This window comes from Arachis hypogaea, chromosome 4 (genome assembly GCF_003086295.3).
Source record: "Arachis hypogaea cultivar Tifrunner chromosome 4, arahy.Tifrunner.gnm2.J5K5, whole genome shotgun sequence".
Lineage (NCBI taxonomy): Eukaryota > Viridiplantae > Streptophyta > Magnoliopsida > Fabales > Fabaceae > Arachis > Arachis hypogaea.
In genome coordinates this window covers 125130328-125155871 of record NC_092039.1, presented here as the reverse complement: position 1 = coordinate 125155871, position 25544 = coordinate 125130328, and the positions used below count along the sequence as shown (strand labels likewise).

Below are 25544 nucleotides of genomic sequence, written 5' to 3'. Positions count from 1 at the left end.
TTAATAAGTGTCACAAAACAAAAAATACTAAGAGAGTTAAGATAAATAATATATCGAAAATGTTTGATAACAAATAAAAAATTAAAAAATAATCACAATTTGTTTTATTTAGTATTTATTTATTATTATAATAATTAATATGTTAAATAAGATAAATTTTGATTTTTTATTTTTTTAATATTACCGATATTTTCTCGTTCATAATAATCGTTCAAGATTATTTATAGTTTGAATTTAATGAGGATAAAACTAAATGATATTTTACTTTAGTTATTTTTAGAGTTTAATGAAAATTTATAGCTAAATATTAATAAAGTTACACAGTTTTCGTTTTTATATATATACCAAAATCACTTTGTAAGTTGTAATCCTTAATCCATTTGTTAATGAAAATAGAGTTAATAACAATTAAATAATAATAAAAAATTTCTCTTAAGAGTTTGGTAATAATATTAAATTTATTATTAATTAGGAGATGGTACTAAAAAAATTATTAGATGAAAAAAGATAATAATAATAAAAATTTAAAAATGTATAAAGATTATAATTTAAAGAAAGAAAAGAATAATATGAAAATAGGGTTTTAGATAAGATATCTTTCTTTTGTAAAAAAAATATATGTATTAATTTTTTATATATAAAAAATATAAATAATTTTAGTTCTATACTGATTTGAATTTTGTTGGATAAGTTATTTGGTTTGAGATTTTGAATTCTTCTTATCTTAAAAATTTTTAGACAATTTTTCTTTAAAAATTATAAATCTCTTTGATCTAAAGATTTTGATAATCCTAAACTCTGAAAACAATAAATTAGACTTATTAAGTTTAGGCCCAAATTTTACCCTACTTAAAAAGGTAATGTATAGAATGAAAAGTTGACTATACGCAACTTACTATTTCTACTTTCTATATTACCCTAAATGAGAATCCGAATTTATAGCCTAATATCTAGCAAGCAATAAAGATCATCATTCATCAAACAATATTCTAACACATTAAATTCAAATATTCAAATCATATAAATCACATGCAAGGACATAATTGATTACATATCGCCATTCATATACATTCACTTAAGAGCAATTAGACAAGTTGTTAAATTTAGTAGATATATAACAAATTAATGATGACAAATATGTTGATTTGGGTTGATAACCCAAGTGAATTTGATGATATTAGTTTGGTATGCAAGCCCAAATTATTTTGTTGCAGTCCAATTCTACGAGACAAAATGATCAAAAATTGCTAAATGGGAATAGAATCAAACCAAGTTCAATGTAAATCAATCTAAAAGAAAAATGACCCTAAAATTCTGCTAAGTTTACTCCAGGTGTTGATTATACAAGAGAGAAGAATTTTCTTTTTTATTCAAACACCAAAAAGAGGAAGAAAAAAAAGCTAATCAATAAAGTTAATGTCAAATCAAATTAAGCAAAAGCATGACAAGCAGAGTTTAGAGAAGTTAAAAGCAAGTAATTTTTCTTAACATATAAGACAATTGCTTCACATTTTCTCCTCTCCTCTGATTAAAGAGATAGTAATAGTAACATAAATGATATAAATAAAAAGATCGTGTAATATTACATTTTTAAGGAATATAATGATGATAGGACATATTAAATAATGGAATGGAATTTATAAAAGTATATGTACTCTTAACTTAAATGGCTTGTAAGGTAGTGGTAGAAATTATAATAATAGTATCAATCCAAAAATGCAAAGATGTGTAGGTATTCTCGTTAACACATGCACATTTTGACCAAATAATTACGGCAATAAGCCTCAAACAAAATATTTAGGAGCACAATAATTTTTACTATTATATGATCACATATTTCTAATTTAATTTGAGTACATAGAAAATATTTTATTATATAACAGTAATTATAACTAAATGATAATAAATTAATCTTGTAAGTATAGAATATAGTCACATGGATCAAATTGCTCTGATACAAAAAATGTAACACCCTAATATTTTTAAACTGGGTTTAAGCCTTATTTGGATTATATTGGTCATTGATATTCAAAACCTTGCGAAATTTTTAAAATAATATAAAATTTTTATATAAAATAATTTATATATGTAAAAATAGTGAATAACTAATTTCTATTAGAATGGTTACTAGTTGAAAAATTTGAGTGGATATGAAGGTACTAACATAAAAAACGGGCGTGCTAAACTATGAAGGCACAAACAATGACAAGCTTTACTCATACTAAATAATCATAAAAAAGAAACATCATAATCATAATTACAATCATTCAATAAAGATAAACAAGACATATAAAAAATCTTAATTCTCTTAATTTGTATAACTATGACTAAAACAATCACATATTCTTCCTTGTTAATATGAATTTGTATAACTATGACTAAAACAATCACCGAACAGTGTATTATTTTGTACTGCGTCATTCTTGAAGATGGTATAGAAAGAGCGGTGAGAAATAAAAGTTTCTCAATAGTTTATCTATATGGTATCATCGTATCATCCCAGCCATTCCGAGTTTTAAAAATAAAAATAGTAATGATGTAATGTTTTTCAATTATTATTTTCAAAAGTCTTTGTTAGTCGAAGTGGTTTGACTTTCAAATGCTTCTCATTTACTTATGTCATGACACATGTGACTCGTAACAAAATGCCTAAAATGTTAAAATATATAGAATGAAAATTCACAAACCTTGATTTAATATTTTCGTAGGCCATAAAGCAAGGCAAAATAAATAAGAGAATAATAATAACATTGGCATAGATAAATCAAAGAGAAGAGATATTTAGATAAAATAAGAATAATAAACATAATCATATATAAATCAAATAGAATAGATCTTTGAATAAAAAAAATCTTTGAGTGAAATAAGAAAAATAAACATAATCATAAATCAAATAGAAAGGATCTTTGGGTAAAAGAAGAATCTTAGGATAAAACGACCATGATAAACAAAGTCATAAATTAAACAAAAAGAATAAAAGAAGAACAATCATAATCACACTTTTCTTTGTACTTTTCATTACTTTCTCTCGTAACTTTTATGGAAGGTATTAAGTTAAATCGGTATAAAAAGTGGGAGTTCCCTGTAAGGTTCTTATTCCAAACGTTTTGGCGATCACCTTTCCTTACCAAAGGATCATTCTCTCAATTCAATTTACAATCAAGGTTATTTAGACATACACAAAAAGGGAGTTATGTCAACAAAGAGATATTATTATATAAAATTGATGGGAGTCTACTTCCCTTACCGAATGTTCTTATCCCAAAAGTTTGCCAATCACATTTTCTTAATGAAAGATCATCTCCATTCGATCACCTTTCCTTACCAAAGGATTATTTTGATTATCTTATTTTTGGGGTCACTTTCCCTTATCAAAGGATCATATCTTCAATTCTTTAATGCACATAAGATGGTTATTATAATACATAATATGTATGAAATAAAGAAACGTTATATCATGATATGCAATGTTGATAACATCTATATAAAAATAAAACATTTGAGATATGACATATAAAAAGTAGTATAAAATTCTTACCTCGAGTGAAGTTCCTATAGACTCCGTTTGTTTAGTGCATAGTATGAGACATGGACATATAGACATGAACTATATAGACATAGACACAAAATACATATATACATGATTTATGTTTGGTAAAGAACATACATAAAACACATCAAATTTTAAAAAGTCAATAATACCCTCATCATTTATCATTACCACCATCACCACTATCTATATTTTTTTTAACTACATTGATTCTTTTCTTCCATCTCTATTCATAAAAAAATCAGATAACAAAAATTCTAGTAATTTCAACAACAAATTTAATACATATCTTCCTAATTAAACAGCAAGTAATTAATTGACATGATATCCATTTTGAGTCCCTTGTGTCAATTTTAAGTTGTTGAAGCGACTATGAATAAATGGAATATCAAATTAAAAAATTAATTGGAAGGTGAGATATTTCAACGGCATAGAAACCAACGAAAAAAAGTTGTTCATAGCATTCAAACTATATTTTTTTCTAAAAATAGCACAGATTAATAATAAAAAAATAAAGAAAAAAATAAAACTTTATTTTAGGAAAAACATCCAAAAAGGGGCAAATAGAAGGATGAACAGAGATGAAGATGGAGGCACGATGGGTCGATAATAGAGGCTCACCTGCGACATGGCAGAGACACTAGTCGCAGATCTGGAGATTTGGAAGAAGGAAGAAGACAGAGACCTAATATGAAGAATATGAGGAGGAAGTGAGGCAGTAACAATGGCAGTGGTAGAGACACTTCAGTAAGAGGAGGTTGGTTGGTCATGAAGAGAGAAGAAACAGAAGTTCAAATGGGGAGAAGAAGGGAGGGGAGAAGAGATTTTACTTTGTTGGCCATGAAAAAAAAAAGACGGAAGTTGAAATGGAGAGGAGAAGGGAGGGTAAAATTGTCAAAATAATCAGTGTCTCAATATTAATTTTATGTCTCAACTTATTAGAGGTACACCGAATACATGTAATTTGTGTCAATTTGTGTGCGAACGTGTCCTTTAAAATTGTGTGTCTCAACAATCAAATAGAGGATGTGTGTCAGCGTGTCTCTGTCTTGTGTAGACACACCTACTAACCAAACACTACCATATGTATTCTGATGCAAATAGACGTGATTTGTTAGCGAAGAAAGACTTGTTCCATGGCTAGACTTTCTATATATATATATATATATATATATATATATATATATATATTTTGATGTAGGTATAAATTCTTGATTGAATAGAAAGAAAATCTTCATATTCTTTAATTTGCATCATTCAAAAAGAATATCTTCTTGAACAATATATGAGTGGACTTTGTGAATATTTTGGCAAAAGATTTAGAGTGAAAGTAAGGATCGGAAGTGAAAAGAGATAATGATTTTTATTATAATGAAAAAAGTATATGAATGACAATTTATAGAGATAATAGAATTTGGAGAGGATAGGTTACCTAGAATATTTTGTATAGAAAAAAATAGAATAAAATGAGAAAGGAATTACTCAAATAGCTCTTAGGTATGTACAGATTATGTTAGGAGAATCTAATTCGCGTTTAGGTATAATTTCCAATCTGAATCGTCACTTTGCAAGCCCTATGAAGTTTTCTACGTTTGGAATTTGGAAATAGCTATTAGACATAAATTTATAGAGAATTGAGTTAGTTTAAAATTAATCTTAAATGAAGTCAATCGGATAACCACATCTTGATATATTCTCGAAATACTGTTAGTAACTAAAGCTCATTCAAATTCCTTAAGTATGAAATCAGCTAGTGTTTTGATATATTTAAATTTAAAATTAGATATTTTAGTTTTTTAAATGCATTATTTTTTTTACCAAAGATAGATAAACTCAAACCCGCGACCTCTTAATTGAGTATGGGGAGACTATGCCATTTGAACTATAACTCATTGGCTTTTTGTAAGGTCCCACATCGGTTGGAGAGGGGAACGAAGCATGCCTTATAAGGGTGTGGATACCTCTCCCTAGCATGACACGTTTTGACGAGTGAGTGTGGAGGGCTTCGGCTATCATCCCTATCGTCAAAGACAAAACCGTGAGACCTTGTGTGCCAAAGCGGATAATATCGTGCTAGCGGGTGGTCTGGGCCGTTACAGATGGTATCAGAGCCGGAGCCCAGATCGATGTGCCAGCGATGGCGCCGGACTCCCTTAAGGGGGTGGATTGTAAGGTCCCACATCGGTTGGGGAGGGGAACGAAGCATGCCTTATAAGGGTGTAGATACCTCTCCCTAGCATGACCCATTTTGACGAGTGAGTGTGGGGGCTTCCGCTATCATCTCTATCGTCAAAGGCAAAATCGTGAGGCCTTATGTAGCAATGCGGACAATATCGTGCTAGCTGGTGGTCTGGGCTGTTACAGATGGTATCAGAGCCGGAGTCCGGATCGATGTGCCAGCAAAGGCGTTGGACTCCCTTAGAGGGGCTGTTTGTAAGGTCCCTCATCGATTGGGGAGGGGAATGAAACATGCCTTATAAGGGTGTGGATACCTCTTCCTAGCATGACGCAATTTGATGAGTGAGTGTGGGAGGTTTCGGCTATCATCCCTATCGTCAAAGGCAAAACCGTGAGGCCTTGTATGCCAAAGTGGATAATATCGTGCTAGCGGGTGGTCTGGACTGTTACAGATGGTATCAGAGTCGGAGCCCGGATCAATGTGCCAGCGAGAGCGCTGGGCTCCCTTATGGGGTGGATTATAAGGTCCCATATCGGTTGGAGAGGAGAACGAAAGGCAAAACTGTGAGGTCTTGTGTGCCAAAGCGAACAATATCGTGCTAACGGATGGTCTGGTCCGTTACAGATGGTATCAGAGCCGGATCCCGAATCGATGTGCCAGCGATGGCGCTGGACTCCCTTAGGGGGGTGGATTGTAAGGTCCCACATCGGTTGGGGAGCGAAACGAAGCATGCCTTATAAGGGTGTGGATACCTCTCTCTAACATGACGCGTTTTGACGAGTGAGTGTGGGGGGGTTTCGATTATCATCCCTATCGTCAAAGGCAAATCCGTGAGGCCTTGTGTGCCAAAGCGGACAATATCCTATAAAAAACCGTCTCAACATCAAAAACAACAAAAACTAGAGCAAAAATATAATAACGGATTCGAAATTGTAACCAAGCATCACCCATTGGTTCTATTCCCGATTCATAACTAGAAAGTTTTTCGGGCCCTTTGCTAATCGGGGCTAAAATTCCAGAAATTAGAAATGCCAAAATAGGAATAAGACTGGATATTATTAGAAATGCCCAAAAATTATCAATAGATAACTTTTTTCAATGTTTCAAAAAAGTCCATTTCAATTTTTTTTAATGTTTTTTAAAAATGACAGATGGTATCAGAGCCGGAGCCCGGATCGATGTGCTAGCGAGGGCGCTGGGCTCCTTAAGGGGGTGGATTGTAAGGTCCCACATCGGTTGGGGAGGAGAATGAAGCATGCCTTATAAGGGTGTGGATATCTCTCCCTAGCATGACGCTTTTTGATGAGTGAGTGTGGAAGGTTTCAGCTATCATCCCTATCGTCAAAGACAAAGCCGTGAGGCCTTATGTGCAAAAGCGGACAATATCGTGCTAGCGGATGGTCTGGGCTGTTGCAGATGATATCAGAGCCGGAATCCGGATCGATGTGCCAGCGAGGGCGCTGGGCTCCCTTAGGGGGTGGATTGTAAGGTCCCACATCGGTTGGGGAGGGGAACGAAACATGCCTTATAAGGGTGTGGATACCTCTCCCTAGCATGACGCATTGTGACGAGTGAGTATGGGGGGCTTCAGCTATCATCCCTATCATCAAAGGCAAAATCGTGAGGCCTTGTGTGCCAAAACGGACAATATCGTGCTAGCGGATAGTTTGGACTGTTACACTTTTCATCAAATGCATTATTTTCTAATTTTTTATTTTGAATTTAAATCTTAAATTATTACCATTTTAATTAATTAATTAGTTATTGAATAATGAACCTCGTTCAAAAAATTAGGATGTTACAAAATGTGTTTAATTAATAAAAAATATAATATTCTTTACTTAATAAGAAGTGTTTAAGAATAAATAATAAATTATATATAATTTTTTTATTAGTGTTATACTAAAAAATTTTAAAATTATGGTGATTATTATATAATTTTTCTTATGTTAAAATCATGGTAATAAAATTATCGAAAATTTGGATAAGAGGTCGAGTAATTTTCTTTAATTCAATTTTTAAACTATAATATCAACAAATTATATTTAATAATTTTTTTTATTTAATTTCAACCTATGTTATAGTTGAAATTTGGTTAAGTGATAATATATATATATATATATATATATATATATATATATATAGTATCTTTTAATATGCTGCGTTCGAATTCAAACTTTGACAATAATCAAGTGGTGGATAGAAGGATTTAATATCTGTGTGAGTATATATATTAATTTATTTCCTTTTTTTCTCATTCTCTTCTCTTAACAATAGAACAAACACTATTATTGACATCAAAAATGTGAAAGATCAAGCTGGTGTCCTTAAAAAAATTCCTAATTATAGGATGGATAAAGATCTTAATCACAATTGGTTGGAATAAAAAATTTAAAAAAATTAGTACAATAATGCTTAAAAATTGTATATATAGTATTTAAAAAAATGAATAATATCAATGAATAACCATTCAAAATGTATACAATAGACTTGGCCACAGTTGGCTAAGTAAAGAGTGAAAAAAATAGAAATAGTATTGCTGATGATAATTTATAAGGTAACACAAAAAAGGGTATTATTGAATGTATATATAACCCTTTTTACCCATGACCAAGAAAAAAAAATTATTATTATTGGTCAATAATATTAATTGGTTAGATAAATTAAAAAAAAAACTATACTTTTACATTACTTAACTTGGATTATTGGTCAAGAATCATTGAATATGATATTGGTCTAGAATCATTGAATCTCTGATATTGGTCAAGGAATGATTATTAATGGTCAACAATAATTGAATGTGATTCAACCTTATCGTTTCCCCTATTGTGCATATATAATGCATGAAACTATTGTTTCAATGCAAACACATACATGAAAAACATGGTGGAAAAAATGGATTTATTAAGTGGTCGCAAAGCAAATGAGATTTTTGAAGGGCAAGTTCATGTGTACAAACACATGTATGTTTACTTAAATTCTATGTGCCTTAAATGGTGCATTGAGTTAGAAGTACCAACCATAATTTACAACCATGAAAAACCCATCACCCTTCATGAATTGATCTCAATTTTACAAGTTCCTCCATCCAAAATTAGTGGTGTGGAGCGTCTTATGCGCCACCTAAGTCACAATGGATTCTTTGATATTGTAACAATCCATGATGATGATGATGAAAACAAAGAAGAAAAGGAAGCATATGCTCTCACTATTGCTTCTGAGCTTCTTGTTAAAGGCACTGAATATTGTTTAACTCCAATGGCTAAGTGTTCTCTTGATCCATCTGTGTCAAGTTCTTATAACTTACTAGGAAAATGGACTTTAGAAGAAAATCTTACTTTATCTGAAATTTCCCTTGGAACAAATCTTTGGAACTTTCTTAGCAAAAACCCTTCAATTTTGACTTCCTTTAATGAGTCAATGGCTAGTGACTCTCAAATGGTGAAGTTGGCATTGAAAGATCATAATGCTGTTTTTGAAGGATTGGAATCCATTGTAGATGTTGGTAGTGGAAATGGAACCGTATCTAAGATTATTAGTGACATGTTTCCCAAATTGAAGTGCATAGTGTTTGACCTTCCACATGTTGTGGAGAATTTTTCAGGAACCAACAGCAACAATTTGAGCTTTATTGGTGGAGACATGTTCAATTTTATACCTGAGGCTGATGCTGTTCTACTTAAGGTGTGTATAAATAAATTACAGCGTAAAGTATTATTTTTCTTATGGCTAAATTTTAATTTGGTTTCTAATTTTAAACATTTTATTTTTGTCTTAAAAAATTTTAAACAAATTTAATATTGTCTTATCGTTAAATTTGACATTAATAATTAAGAGAATGAGTAACGTGGATATTAATAATATTACTAGTTAAATCATATTTTCTTCTATGTGTTAGAAAAATATAACTAAAACTATCTTATAATATTTTTTCTCCTCAATTTTTTTTTGTGCAAAACTCCAAATCATAACAATCAACGCTTTAAATAAAAGTAAAGGAAAAACTTTTATATTAATGATCGTTGGTTGATCGATTTTACTTACATACTGAAATTAAATACTATTGGCTCTTTAATATGCAAATTATTTGTGTCAAATTTAATGGTGGAACAACATTGAACCCGCTTAAAATTTTTGTGACTGAAATAAAGTATTTAAAATTTTAGGGATGAATTTAAGATTCACTCCAAACATTATAGACCAAAATAATACTTTTTCCTAAATTATATTATTTCGTCAATCTATTATACTTGACTTGTTTTGATAGATGTTTCATTCTGTTTCAATTTTAAAATAAATGTTAATTTGGACAAAATTAAACATTAAAAGTCAATGTTTTTATATTAGACAACAAATTATATATATATATATATATATATTCTCGTTTTTTTAAGGTTAATCGTCAGTTATTTTAAAATAAATAAAGTAGTACTTATTTGTTTTCAAATAGAATATCATAGAAAAATAATTTTTAATTAATTAATATTAATTAATGTTTTTGTCATAATTTTTTTAATTTTTATTTTTTGAATGATTTAGGATTTATAATTTAAAATTTGAAAGTTAAGATTTATAATTTAAAATTTTAAAAAATTGGCTAATATTAAAGATGAAGAATTGATCATCAGGATTTATATTATTTGTTGGTAGAATTATTTATGGGCAAGAGACATTAAAGGTGAAGAAAATGGTATGATACAATTCCTAACCTTTTTGTTTTGTTTTTAATTTAGTGGATTCTACATGATTGGGATGAAGAACATTGTGTAAAGATACTGAAGAAATGCAAAGATGCAATTTCAAATAATACTAAAGGAGGAAAAGCAATTGTCATAGATCTTGTGATAAATGAAAAACAAGATGAATTTGGACTTACTCAAATGAAGCTCAGAATGGATATTGCCATGACAACTTTGAATGGAAAGGAGAGAAGTGAAGAGGAATTCAAGAAGCTTTTTTTGGAAGCAGGCTTTGAAGATTATAAAATATTTCCTTTAACCGGAATGTATTCTCTTATTGTGGTTTTTTCTTAGTTTATCCTTAAGAATAATTAACGTTGAGATGACCATTAATAAGTGTCACAAAACAAAAAATGTTACGAGAGTTAGATAAATAATATAACAAAAATGTTCGGTAACAAAAAAATTTAGCCAAAAATAGTCACAATTTATTTTATTTAATATTTATTAATTATTACAATAATTAATATATTAAATAAGATAAATTCTAATTTTTTATCTTTCTAGTATTACCGATATTTTTTCGTTCATAATAATAGTTCAAGATTATTTATAGTAGTTTGAACATTAATAGGGATAAAACTAAATGATATTATTTTACTTTAGTTATTTTTAGAGTTTAATGAAAATTTATAGCTAAATATTAGTACTAAAGTTATACGGTTTTTGTTTTTGTATATATACCAAAATCATTTTGTAAATTGTAATCCTTAACCCATTTGTTTTTTTTTTATGGTATTATACGGGCTGACGCTTAAAGAAAGAGAAACCTACATGTAAATTGTAGCCCCTCTTTCATTATCTCTGAGAATACTTAGAATCTCAAAAGGAGGTAAGTCCCAAAAAACATAGTCAGTTTTTGAATTCATACTCAATCTAGCCAGGTAATCAGCACTTCTATTTCCTTCTCTATAAATATGTACAAAAACTATATTCCACTCTCTTTTCATCAGTTCATTCACTTTTCTGCTTATGGGGTTAGGGTGTCTCCCCAATTCCTTCCTCCCATTCAAGAGACTCATCACTGTCGCAGAATCAATCTCAGCAATAATTTTATGAAAATCCATAGTCCAAGCCAAACCTAAACCCTTGTATACACCCCAAAACTCTGCATCAAACGCTGATCCTCCCCTAATTTTGTAAGTGAAATCCGCAATCCATCTTCCTTCTTCTGTCCGCAGGAGGCCGCCACACCCACTTGCTAGAGGAGTTCTCACTGCCGACCCGTCCGTGTTCAACCTGACCCACACATGGGGGGTGGGTTCCAGCAGATGTTCCTCTTCATTTTTGCTCCTTGCTTCCTCACTTGGTAAGCTCTTCCCAAAGTCTCATGTATTTTCTTAACCTGTTTGATGATTTCATTGTGTGGTTGAGGTGGTCTTTGATATTGATGATTGTTTAATTCCTTATTCCTCCAGTGCCATAATCTCCAGCATGTAGTAATGAAAATGTCTTTCCAGTTCAAACCATTGTCTGCACTCCATTGCTTCTTGAGGTTAGTTTCTATCCATTGCTCCCAATTAAGTTGAAAGAATTGAGAAATGAATTTAGTATTGATAAGTTTACACCAAATAGTTGAGGCTTTAGGGAAATTTCTAAACACATGTAATACATCTTCAGTATTCCCATTGCAAAGTTGACAGCTTTCATTACCCTCGAAAATTCTAACTTTTCACTGGTTGGTCATGATTCTTCTGTGCATGGCTGTCTATAGAAAAACTTTTGCTCTTTGTGGTCTCTTCCAACTCCAAAATTTTATCCAAGTCGAATTTTCTCATTCCGACCAATTTGATAGAGCTTTATATGTTGCACTAATAGAGAAGTCTCCATCTTCGAAGTGTCTCCACCCTCTTCTATCGTCCTCATTCTCAGCTCTGTGAGGGTTAATTTTAAGAATCTTCTCCCCTATATCTTGGGGTAAATTGTTAGTAAATTTTTCCGTGTCCCACATTCCTTTTCCATTGGTCCATTTCCACACCAAACTTTCAGTGTCTACATTAGCTAGGTCACAAGCTGCTTCCATGAGAGGAGTTTCTCCTTCAATCCATTTCCTACATATTGGATGGTGCCATTATTGAACTTGGGCCAAAGCTTTGTGATTTCTTTCCAGAATTGAGAATTTGTAGTTTTTGAAGAGCTATTACTATTTAAATTCCTCCCTTTACAATACTTGTAGGATAGAACCCGAACCCACAGTGTATTTAGATTTTTCAATGCCTGTCACATATTCTTTAAAAGGAACGCATCATTCATGGTGGTTAGACTTCTGAACCCTATCCCTCCTGCATGTTTTGGTTGATATAGAATTTTTCAGCTTACTAAGTGCATTTTCTTTTGATTCTGGTCATCACCCCAAATAAAACTCTTTTGGAATTTTTCCACCTCTTGACAATTTTCTCTCAGAATTCTATCATGTTGCATATTATAATTAAAGATGGGATTCAGCACAAAGTGGGCTAGAGTAAGCCTTCCAGCCAAGGAGAGACATTTAGATTTCCAACCCTTAAATTTGTTTGAACCCTTTCTAAGATATCTTTAAAATTCTCTTTTTCAGCCTTTTTATTAGTTACCATTGCTCTTAAATATTTTTTCAGTTCTTTTTACTCTAAAATCAGTCTTGCAAAGAATTTTTCTTTTGACTGCTAATAAAGATTTAATAAATTTTTATAGAAAAAAAAATCAAACAATTGCATATTTGGATCAAGAACAATAAGCCCGCCTTATATCATAATTGTGGTCACGGATTAATTAGATACGCTCTTCGATATCATTTTTGGTCATTTTTTATTATTGTCCATCGTCATGGTAGTAATTTTTTTGAATTTGAGTTCTATCTTTATAATTGTGGTGATAGCACAAATATTATTTTTAATAATGTTTTATAATAAAAAAAATTTTAATTATGAAAGAACAAAACGTCACTGACATTTTGTAATAAAAAATATTATTTTAATTATTAAAACACAAAATGTCAAGGATATTTTGTTAAAAAGATATTATTTTAATTAAAAAAATACAAAACATCAATGACATTTTGTAGATGACTATAATAGTATTTAACACACAGTTTGATTCATCGTAAAGGATTTCACCCATACTAATACAATATTAAAAAGAAAAAGTTCGAAATAGAGAGAGCAAGTGCATTTTATGATAAAAAAAAATTGATATGATTGCAAAGTGGAATAATGTTGATGAAAATAATGATATCTCATCTCAAAGCTTCAACGTGTGCACTCATGATGTCAAATAAAGTCCCTTGTCATTTGTTAGGGTTCTCTTGTTCCCTTGTATTATATATATATATATATATATATATATATATATATATATATATATATATATAATATACACCATCCCACGAGGAACAACATAATGATGATGAGGTCAAAGACATGCATTATTTAAAGTTAGAGACAATAGAATGCTATCATATTCATCCATATCACATCTTAAGATATTATTATTAACTCGGTATAAAAAATAAATGAATAAAAAATAAAATTTTAAAAATATTTAACAATAATAATATAAATTTTTTATGTAATTATCCACTTTTTTTTGTTAATATAACAATAATGATTTAATATATTTATAAAAAAAATTATACTATAAATTATAAAAGTTAACTTAGTATAAAACTTAAATGAGCACAATGAATAGTTAATTTTCATAAACTTTCAGTGTGAATATATTTTACATACGTATTATTGCAACAACAACAACAAAATTTTATTCTATCTACTAAGTAAAACCGATTAACTAAATTAATTAACATTAGAGTCCTATTATGTATTAAAATTGCAATAAGACTATTTATACGTTGATATCTAAAGACTATTTTATGTATGGTCTGTCTTCCTCGCTCTACTTTTCATTTTTTATCTATTTTTTATATCATTCACCTTTTTAATTGAATATTCTTCAAATCTTCTTTTCACCTATTTAAATTACATGAAAAGATAAAAATTTTATCATCTTTTCAATAATAACTATTATTCTAACTTTCTCTTTTATAAACCAAATCCAACTAAATTAAATAATAAAATTTAGAATAATATTAGTTATAATTGATTTTTATTATGTTAGACTAATTTAATTAAACTTAATTATTAAAAAAATTTAGATGTGTACGGTTATTCTTTTTGGAGACTACTTTAATAAAAATACTAAAAATATTTTTTAAAGATATTTATATGTGTCATGTTATTATTGTCTTTATTAAACTGGTTAATAATTTATTTTTTAATAAATTAGAACAAAATCGGTTTATTATAGTAACAATAATAAACTCAATTATCTGCATTATAATTATTAGACCCAATTTGATCCGATCGAATTATACAATCTAAATCGAATATCTTTAAATTGTTTGATAAAAAGATAAATATATCTCTAACTTTTTATTTTGCAGACTTTTAAATTTCTAAAAATTTAAAAAATACAATTAGATCCCTAAAAAAATTAGATTTATTGTTATTGTTATAAAAAATCGATTTTATTCTAATTTGTTTAAAAATTCAAAAATAACTGATTCATTAACACGTCCAATAATAATGCGACACGTAAGCGTCTTTACAAAAAAATATTTTACCGTCTTTATGGAAGCGTCCCCATTCTTTTTTCCACCCCTATAAACATATACCAAACCCAACCACCAAATCAAACATCCAACAACCAAATCAAACACAACCAAACCAAAAGTTTATGAATTGAAAAGCGGAAAAAGAAGAAGAGAGTGTAGTTGCAATATGGAGTTGCTAAGTGAGTGCAAGGCAAGTGAGATATTTGAAGGACAAGTTGTTGTCTACAAACACCTTTATGCATACCTAGATTCCATGTGTCTCAAATGGTGTCTGGACCTCAACATAGCAGACATAATCCACAACCATGGCCAACCCATTACCCTTCATCACTTGGCCTCAACATTGCAAGTTCCGCCGTCCAAAATCAACGGCGTTCGCCGCTTCATGCGCCACCTTGCTCACAACGGATTCTTCCACATAACAAGGCTACTCCATGATGATAATGAAGAAAAGGAAGCATATGCTCTCACTATTGCTTCAAAGCTTCTTCTCAAAGGAACTCAACATTGTTTAGCTCCAATGTCAAACTGTGTTCTTGATCCCACTTTGTCAGGTGCTTACCATTTCCTTGGAAAATGGACTCTTGAAGAAAATCTTACTTTATTTGAAATTTCCCTTGGAACAAATCTTTGGGACTTTTTTAGCAAAAACCCTTCATATTTGAGTTTCTTCAATGAGTCAATGGCTAGTGACTCTCAAATGGTGAAGTTGGCATTGAAAGATCATAGTGCTGTCTTTGAAGGGTTGGAATCCATTGTAGATGTTGGTGGTGGAAATGGAACCGTATCTAAGATTATCAATGACATGTTTCCCAAATTCAATTGCATAGTGTTTGACCTTCCACATGTTGTGGAGAATTTTACAGGAAGCAACAATTTGAGCTTTGTTGGTGGAGACATGTTTATTTCTATTCCTCGTGCTCATGCTATTCTCACTACAAGAAAATAGAGTTATTTTGACACTTTATTTTTTAACACCATAATTAAATGTCAAAATTAATATATATTTTTGACAAATATTACAAATGTCAAATTTTTTATATTTTTTTGACGAAAAATTTGACCGTAGAAAATTACTCCTCAATTTTGACACCCATTTGTTTTCAATTTACTCTACTATTTTTTTTCTTTTTTGGGCTCTGTTAATTTTGACATCACACTGTTCTCAGTTTAGGATTATACTACTCATTCTTTATCTTCAAAATCTCAATTTATTCTTTAGTTTCAAGATCACATCTCATTCTTTGTTAAAATTTTTTGTTGAGAATATTTTATAATCAATAAGTGTCAAAATAAATAGTATTTTTGACAATTAATAAGTATCACAGAAAATATGTTCTCAAAATTTTCTAACAAATTATTTTTGACAGCCAATATTTATCAAAATAAGATTCAAATTTTTTCCACAATCGCTTATATGTTAAAAATACTATTTTTGACAAAACTTTTATTAACATATTTTCATAGTTAAAATAGTGTCTAAATTTATTTTTTTGACAAATTTTAATTTTCTTTTACACATTATAACCCTAAAAAATAATCTATATTGTTGTAGTGTCTACTTAAGGTATGTTTCTGTAAATTACAAAGATTTTATCTGATTAATCGTTAAAAATATAACAATTCTGCGATAGCGTCGGCACGGTTGGCTGGTTGGCTGGAGGGGTTGCAACGAAATAGGTAAAGCTACAACAGCAAGAACAGGAAGATTAGAAATTGGAAAAATATGATGATATTGAGAGTAACCATTCAATGTGTTTAATTGTTAATTCTAATTTTTTAAAATTTAAAATTTGATAATTAGATAATTAATTAAAAATTTAATTTTTAATTATAATGTACCTTCCTTTTTTAAATTATTGTTCATACTTGTCATTAATTTCTTGTATTTTTTTAAAATATAATTATTTATTTATAAGGTTTCTTTAATTAATTTAAGCTTTTTAAGAAAATAATATATTATGATATTGTATTAAAATTTTATTTTATGACCTTTTTTTGGTACAAAATAATAAATGGTGATACAATAATTTAAAATTTTAAAATGACAAAGCATACGTTCACTTTTTTATTTTTCATATTGAAAAGAAGATAGAATATCATATGGGTATGAGAGTACATAGTGCTTTATGTAAGTGTGATAGTTTGAAAATTATTGGTCCGATTCAATGACTTGTAAATTTTTTTTTTATCCAACAAAGAAATCACTGAATCTGATTTCTTTGGACCCAAAAAAATTTGAACGTAAAACATGGAATCGGTGAGTCCGATTTTCATGCATTGCCTTCTATAAACCACAAATTAGACGGTTCGATTTATGTCTCTTTTCAACTGCAATAAATCGAACCGTCCGATTTCTTCCCTTCACCTAAACACGGTCACAACGGTGTAAAATTCCCCCAAGTTCTATAACCCAGCATTACACCAAACTTAATCTCATATCAAAAAAAATTAGCCCATATCGTTCACCATTTAATCTGTATGTCATGTTTATAAAAAATAAAAATTAAAATAGATAATTTTTAAATTTTACTCGTTTAAAATAAAAAAATTATAAATGTCAAAACTAAAAAACAAATATTTTACTTAGACTATAAACATATCTAAACATTTCTATATTTTGAATTAAACAGAATTGACCATTAAATAATAAACATTCATTTTCTTTTTTCTTTTTTTATGTAAAACTTCATTCATCTATATTGATAATTTTTTTAAGAAAAGAAAACAATTAGCGTACTTGCTTGTTGATAAATTGGATTGCTCTTGGAAAAGGCAATTAATATTGTGAACTTTTTTTGCTTTGTTTTGTTTTTGCAGTGGATTTTACATGATTGGGATGATGAACATTGTGTAAAAATATTAAAAAAATGTAAAGATGCAATTTTAAATAATGTTAAAGGAGGAAAAGTAATTATCATAGATACTGTGATGAATGAAAACCATGAAGAGCATGAACTTACTCAATTGAAGCTAAGGATGGATATTATGATGACACATGTGAATGGAAAGGAGAGAAGCCAAGAAGAATTGAAGAAATTATTTTTGGAAGCAGGTTTTCAAAATTATAAAATATCCCCTTTAACTGGAATATATTCTCTTATTGAGGTCTATCCTTAAGAATTGGTATTGGTTGTTACAATCTGTTAAATAACTAATTTGCTCTCTAAGCAGCAAATTAGTTTCAATGCAAATTTCTTTATTATTCAGGTTACAATTGTCTGGCTATTATTAATTATTAATTATTCCCACGGCAGTTTTGTATGGCTGTGTTTATCTTTAAGAACAAAATAAGATAAGACACTGAGAACAATATAGAATAAGATACTGATGGATAGAGATACAAAATTTTATATTCTTGTATTTTGTTTGGTGATAAATTAAAATAATTTATGAAAATTCAATTTATTTTCATTTTTTTCATTCAAAAAATTCGAGATGAAAAATATAACAACAAAAAATATAATTATAAAAAATTAATAAAAATAATAAAAGAAAAAATAAAAAATAAGTTAATGTCTCTATGTCTTTTCTGTCAGAATGGACAAAAAATATACTAATTTAGTGTCTCTAGACACATTGTCTCTGTTTATGTCTCTTCTGCCAAATACGATTTTATGTTTCAGTATTCCTATCTCCGTATTCTAGTTCTATAAACAAATGTAGCCTATGTGTATTTCGTTGTGTTTTCAAGTTTGACTTTGTGTCCTACATTTATTAAGTTTTGATTATGTAAACAAATATACTCTTTTTTATTTTATAATAATTATTGTCACAAACAAAAAATACACGTACTGAGAAAAAGAGATTATGTTAGCACACAAAATTATCCTTATAGTAGTTTCCACTTACAAAGTTAATATTATTTATACTCTTTTGCAATGTTATATAATTATTAATAAGAGTAAAAATAGAGAGAAAATACATTACTATTATAAAATATATATATTGAAATATAGGATACAGATGTTGTTTTAAAGATGTGCTTATGTGGCAAAACCCAAACCACATATTTTAAAACCACACTTTTCACTTAAAATCGTAACTCTTCACAAAGAAAAGCGTCACCTAATAGAAAAAAGTAAATTAGAAGATTTAAGAGAAGAAATAATTAAGTTATCAAAATTAATAGATCAAAAACTAATGATTTTAACCAATGTTAATTGTAATGACACTGAATTCTTAAAATCAATACAAAATTATTTTTCTCAAAATCTTTATTTTACTATAAGTTTTATTGAAGGACTTCAAAAACCTGAAAAAACTTATTTTTTACACGGGATTTCTAAAAAATGCTACCATGGAAATGATTTCCCACATCTTCATCATACTTTTAACCCACACTTAAATTCTATAGTAGATATGCTTGAAGAAATATTAGTATCTATAAAATTTCAAAGAAATAAGGAAAAAGAGAATCCCAAAGAAGAAAAATTTCAAAATATAATCAACATAACAGACTTAAAAGTAAAACCACCATTGAAATTATGAATATTGAAGAAAAATTAGAAGAAGTTACAATGCTTTTTAAACAATTAAAAATGGCTCAAGAAAATAATATTATGGAACATGGTTTTCAAATAGAAGAAGAATTAGTAAATTCTGAAAATATAGAAAATGAAGAACACATCCTAGATTATTCAAGTGACGAAGAACCAGCTATTCCAATACAAGTAAAAAATGAAGCTGGAACATCTAAGGATAATCAATCTCAATTTAAATGGGAAACAGGTTTTGATAATTATGCTTTTAAAAAAGGGTTTATAAATAAAGATTCAAAATATACAAAAATACCATCAAAATACGTTCCTAAAATCCAGGAAATGGAAGGAGAAAGAATGCTCGATTTAGACTGCAAAAAGAACGAAAAAGAAATTTTTGAAAACTGGCTGAATTCCTTCTTATTAGAAGCCTTTACTAATCCAAAACTTAGTAAATTGTCTGGAAGGAACATTTGGAATTACATATGGTTTCATACTAAAGGAACTATAAGAGATTATATGACATCAATAGAAAACCAAATAATAGAAGAATTAGAAACAAAAACAACAGCTTATGATAAGATATTATATATAATGATGATTCTATATAAAGAATTTTTTGGAAAAAATATTAAAGATCATAGACAAGAAGTCTATAATAAAGAATATCAAGAAGCAAAAAACCATTTAGCTAATATTCAGATATATGATTTATGTAATGTGGAGTCTTATATATGTGAATATAGAATACATTATTACAAATTAAAAGAAGAAGATAAAAATCATTATCTTAGTATGTACATAACAAAACTTTCATATCCTGCTAATGAATTTATAATGGGAAGATTTATAAGAGAAATAAATAGAGGAACAATTGAAAATAATTTTGGTGGAGCAACCTCTGCAATAAGAGAGAAAATAAAAGAACGTTGTATACAAGAAGCAACTCAAAAAAGATTTGCAAATATAATCAGAATTTGCTGTCAGGATAATGAGAAAATACCTCAAAAATATGGTCTTAATAAAAATTTTCAAAGAAAAAGAAAATATCAATTTAGAAAAAGAAAATACTATCCAAATTGGAGAAAAAAAAGATGTTTTAGAAAAGAAAATAACAATAAAAACAAAAGACAAAGAAATAATTATTGCCCGAATAAAAAAGAAAATTGTAAATGTTGGTATTGCCAAGAAGAAGGACACTACGCAAATGAATGCCCGAAAAAGAAGGATAAAAAGGATCTTACTAAACAAATAGAAATTGCTAAGTCTTGTTTCATGGAACCATTAGAAGAATATGATGATAACTTAGACTATATTTTTGAATATGTCTCCGAAACAGACTCAGAGACTGAGTAATAATGCTACATTTATCACTATAAAAATAACAGAAAAGTTTATAAATGCTTTCATAGATTCTGGAGCAACACAATGCTTTGCTAGTTCAAATATAAAACTTGATTGGAAAAAATTAAAGAAACCATTAAGAGTTAGAATAGCTGACAAATCAATACATAAAATTGACCAAAAAGCAGAGATGGTTGAAATTTTTATTCAAAATTATAGGTTCATTATTCCATCAATATATATGTTAGATTCTGGAATGGATTTTATCATAAGAAATAACTTTTTAAAGCTATATCATCCATTCATTCAAGAATTAACATACATAGTTTTAAAAGCTCCACACGATTCTTCAATAAATCAAAAATCAAAACGTATAAAAATACCAACTACTACTATAGATAAGATCTTAAAATTTAAAATATTTTCTATATTAGAGACATGTTATTTAAATTTATACTTTCAGATAAATATCCCAAAAATAATCTTGAAATAAAGATAGAAGAACTTTTGGATGAAATTTGTGCTGAAAATCCTTTAGATATTAAAAATACAAATAACGAATTAGTAAGTATTAAATTAAAAGATCCTACAAAAGAGATAAATGTTCCAAATAAAATCCCTTATTCCGCAAGAGATAGAGAAGAGTTTTCATTAGAATGTAGAGATCTTTTGGAAAAAGGAATTATAAGATTAAGTAAAAGTCCTCATGCGGCTCCAGCCTTTTATGTCGAAAACAATAATGAAATTAAAAGGGGAAAACGAAGAATGGTTATTAACTATAAGAAGATGAATGAAGCAACTATTGGTGATGCTCATAAACTTCCAAGAAAAGATTATATTTTAGAAAAAATCAAAGGAGCAACTTGGTTTTCATCTCTCGATGCAAAATCAGGATATTGGCAACTTCGTTTAGACGAAGAAACAAAGAAATTAACTGCTTTTACTTGCCCAACAAAAGAATCAACACGTGTGTTGCTCTATGAATGGAATGTATTGCCATTCGGATTAAAACAAGCCCCAGGTATTTATCAAAGATTTATAGAAGAAAACCTAAAAGAGTTAAATGAATTTGTTTTAGTGTACATTGATGATATACTAATTTTTACAAAACAGGATAAAGAAGATCATCTTCAAAAATTATTAATAGTTTTAGAAAGATGTAAAGAAAAAGGATTAGTTCTTAGCAAAAAGAAAGCAAGAATAGCAAAACAAGAAATAGAGTTTCTTGGATTAATTCTATCCACTCAAGGAAAGTTAAAACTTCAACCAAATGTTCTAGAAAAGGTAAATTTATTTTCTAGCAGAATAGAAGATAGAAAACAATTACAAAGATTTTTAGGGTGTATAAATTATATTTCGGATCAAAGATTTTTAAAGAATATAACAGAATACACTAAAAGCTTATTTCCAAAAATAAGTACTAAAAAAGAATGGAAATGGGATGAAAAAGATAGTATACAAATTCAAAGAATTAAAGAATTATGTGAAAAACTTCGAGAACTTTATATTCCAGAAGAAAATGACTACTTAATAGTAAAAATAGATGCTTCAGACATAACCTAGTCAGGATGTCTAAAAGCTAAGAAAGCTATAAAAAGTTTGGAACAAGAAAAAGAATCACTAGATTCTAAATATTCCCAAAAGGAATTACTTTGCAGGTATATTTCAGGGACTTTTACTCCAACAGAACAGAGATATACCACTCATGAAAAGGAAACTCTAGCAGCAATTAAATCTCTTAAGAAATGGAAAATTGATTTACTACCCAGAGAATTTACATTAAGAACAGATTCAAGTTACCTAACAGGTTTCATACGATATAATTTAAAAGTTGATTATAATCATGGGCAACTGGTAAGATGGCAATTATTCTTGTTACAATATCCAATAAAAATTGAATATATTAAGGGTGACAAAAATGTTATTGCAGATACATTAACAAGAGAATGGAGTTCGTCTACAACGCATTAGATCAAGAAATTCAGAAATACGAACAAGAACTCAAAAAATGCAAGCATTGTCAGCAAATAAGGACACAGATCCAATCCCTCAAAAAGGCCATCAAAGCAATGAAATCAACACAACAACCAAAACCATCAGAGTTCAGCCAGCTAAGCGTGGTGGACAAATCAGGTGAAAAAAAAATTTCGGAAAATAAAATAATTGCTGAAATTATCAAAAAATCCACCCAAAATAAAAAATATTATGTAATTTATAATGACCCCATGAAAGGAGTATATGATGCCTGGGAGAAAGCAGCACCGTTTACACATCAATCAAGGATAATTCATAAAGGAGGGTTTTTAACACTAGAAGAAGCAAAGGAATCTTTCAGGGAATATGAAGCTCTTCATCCAGAGAAAACCCTAAAAAGAGCAGATAAAGCTCCAATTCAAACCCAGAGAACAGGAATAATAAGAAACATTCCTACAAGGGCTGAAATCAAGGAAAAGAAAAGGGTCTGTAGATCAAATCTCAGAGAAACCCTTAACATAGTCCTGAATTGGACTGAAGAAAAAAGGGCAATCTTGGGATATTATCCTATTGCCAAAGAACAGCTAACAAAGCTGGTTATATTTCCAGATGCTTCCCCATCTGACACCTATCAGTTTTTCGAGTATGGATTAATTGATACAATTTTAATTTTTAATGATTTGAAAATTATTAGTGAGTTTCCTACAGGATTCATTGATGCAGTAAAAAGATTTAAAAATATGATTGACAACGTAAATCCAAGGGATATATCCCTAAAATTTATGAATAGTCAACCTATTTTTAATGAAGAAGAAGAATGCTTGGTTCCAGCACATCAAGTAATCTTCATGTCCGTCTTCCCAGGAAATTTTCAACCAATTGATCAAGTTCAAGATCTAACAATCTACAGTCATGAAGGAAGACTAGCCAGCACACTAGCAAGGGTCTTCGAAAGAACTCAAAAGATAACAAGGGAATCTCACACAAGAATCAATTATAAAAGCAGAAATACTTTGCTTGTGTCCAGTAAAAGGAATGAAATTGAAGAAAGAGAGATGAGACTCTTAGTGAAATTTGAATCAGCATTCTACAACTTATCTGGACTCTTAGAAAAGCTCCCCGAAGGGATAAAGAGGAATCTCTGCTATTTGATAAAAGACAGAGAAGACCACAAGTGCCAGCTATGTGTCTCAGAGTTATCTGAAGAAAGCAATAATGAAACGGAATCAACCCACATGATAAAGGAAGAAGACAACGCATCTGAAGGTCACATGATGAAAGAGGAGGACAGCACATCTGAAGCATCTCTCAAAATTATTGCATAGTGACGTAAGCGCTTAGGTCATAGAGCACCAACAATGTAGCTGGTGCAAGATAATAAACAATGACGTAAGCAATGACGTCATAAGAAGGGTAAGGAAGGGAATTGTCCATCAGACCCAACCATTATAAATAGGTTGCTTAGGCAATTGTAGAAAGCATCAGACAATGGAAAGCAGGAGGCTAAGAGTACTCATATGCTAGGAGAGCAAGGAGGAAGCTGCCGAGGCGATTCTATAGTCTGAAGAAGAATTCCCTTAGGAAAAACCAATTCTAAACTCCCCTCTGGAGTTAGTATCTACAATCTCCCCTCTGGAGATAAAAACATCTTATGTAAATATTCTAAATAAAGGAAGTTTTTCTCCAGAAAGGTACGCCTTTATCCTAATCTCATAGTTATGAATTATTTAGAAAGTTTAGAATTAACGGAAGAATCTGATTATTATAGATTATCTGCCTTATTAGATAATGAAAAATAGGCTGTTCTAAAAACAGAATTAAATCTCAAATCAAATGAAAATTTTAATAAACAAAATCTTTTAAAAGAAGTTTTTAATAGAAAAAATATAATATACTATGGAAAAATTTAACTTGAAGCCCCTATAAAGATAAAATCTGCCAATGGAGAACTTGAAATAGCTTTGATAAATGATGAAGAATTGAGTAAACAGATTGAGAAAATTAAGGATCAACAAAAAAGATCTAAAATTGGATGGATTCATATTAGTACTATACAAGTCTTAATCAAATCTACATATATGAAAGGAATTAATTCACCAATAAGCTTAGCAATCTGTGACAAAAGAATTACTGATGACCCAATAGATCAAATAATTGGAATTGTTCATGGAAACTTGGCAAACGTAAATGTTAAATTCAATGCCCATCTTGGATATGCTATACCTTTATCAACTGAAAATCTTGGAAGATCTATAAGTTTGGCTTATAAATTTCACAGAAAGAATCTAATGGAACAAGACGATGAACCCTTTTCAATTACATATGCAATAAATTATGCTTTAACAAATAGCCATCATAGTATAATATTTAAAAACAGAGAAAGAATTTATGTCGATGAATTATTTCAGAAAATTGTAAAGACAGAAATACCAAAATATAAAGCCATTGAAAATCCAGTTCTTTTACTAAAAGAACCATCAGGAAAATTAGTTTCATCGAATTTTCAAATAAGAGAATCCAAAATTAATAGCCCGTTAATCTTATCTAAGTTAAAGATTAAAGAAGAAAATTCTGAAATAAAAGAATTAACAAAAAAGGTCGAAAAATTAAATGAAACCCTAAACACTAAGTTATGACAATAAATAAAGAAAAAATATATGTAACCTATCAAGACAAGAAACAAGAGCTCTTT

General features: G+C 29.3%; 2 protein-coding genes across 2 annotated transcripts; both read left to right on the top strand.

The window, feature by feature from the left end:
- The first annotated feature begins 8624 nt into the window (after positions 1 to 8624).
- LOC112794489 (isoflavone 7-O-methyltransferase) lies at positions 8625 to 10762 on the top strand. The gene is made up of 2 exons (XM_025836492.3): positions 8625 to 9413; positions 10463 to 10762. Exons 1-2 carry the CDS (start codon positions 8625 to 8627, stop codon positions 10760 to 10762), a joined length of 1089 nt encoding a protein of 362 aa, XP_025692277.3.
- A 4257-nt stretch (positions 10763 to 15019) lies between these two features.
- LOC112794487 (isoflavone 7-O-methyltransferase-like) lies at positions 15020 to 16016 on the top strand. The gene has a single exon (XM_025836491.3). It carries the CDS (start codon positions 15220 to 15222, stop codon positions 16000 to 16002), a length of 783 nt encoding a protein of 260 aa, XP_025692276.1. The 5' UTR covers positions 15020 to 15219; the 3' UTR covers positions 16003 to 16016.
- The last annotated feature ends 9528 nt before the right edge of the window (positions 16017 to 25544 follow it).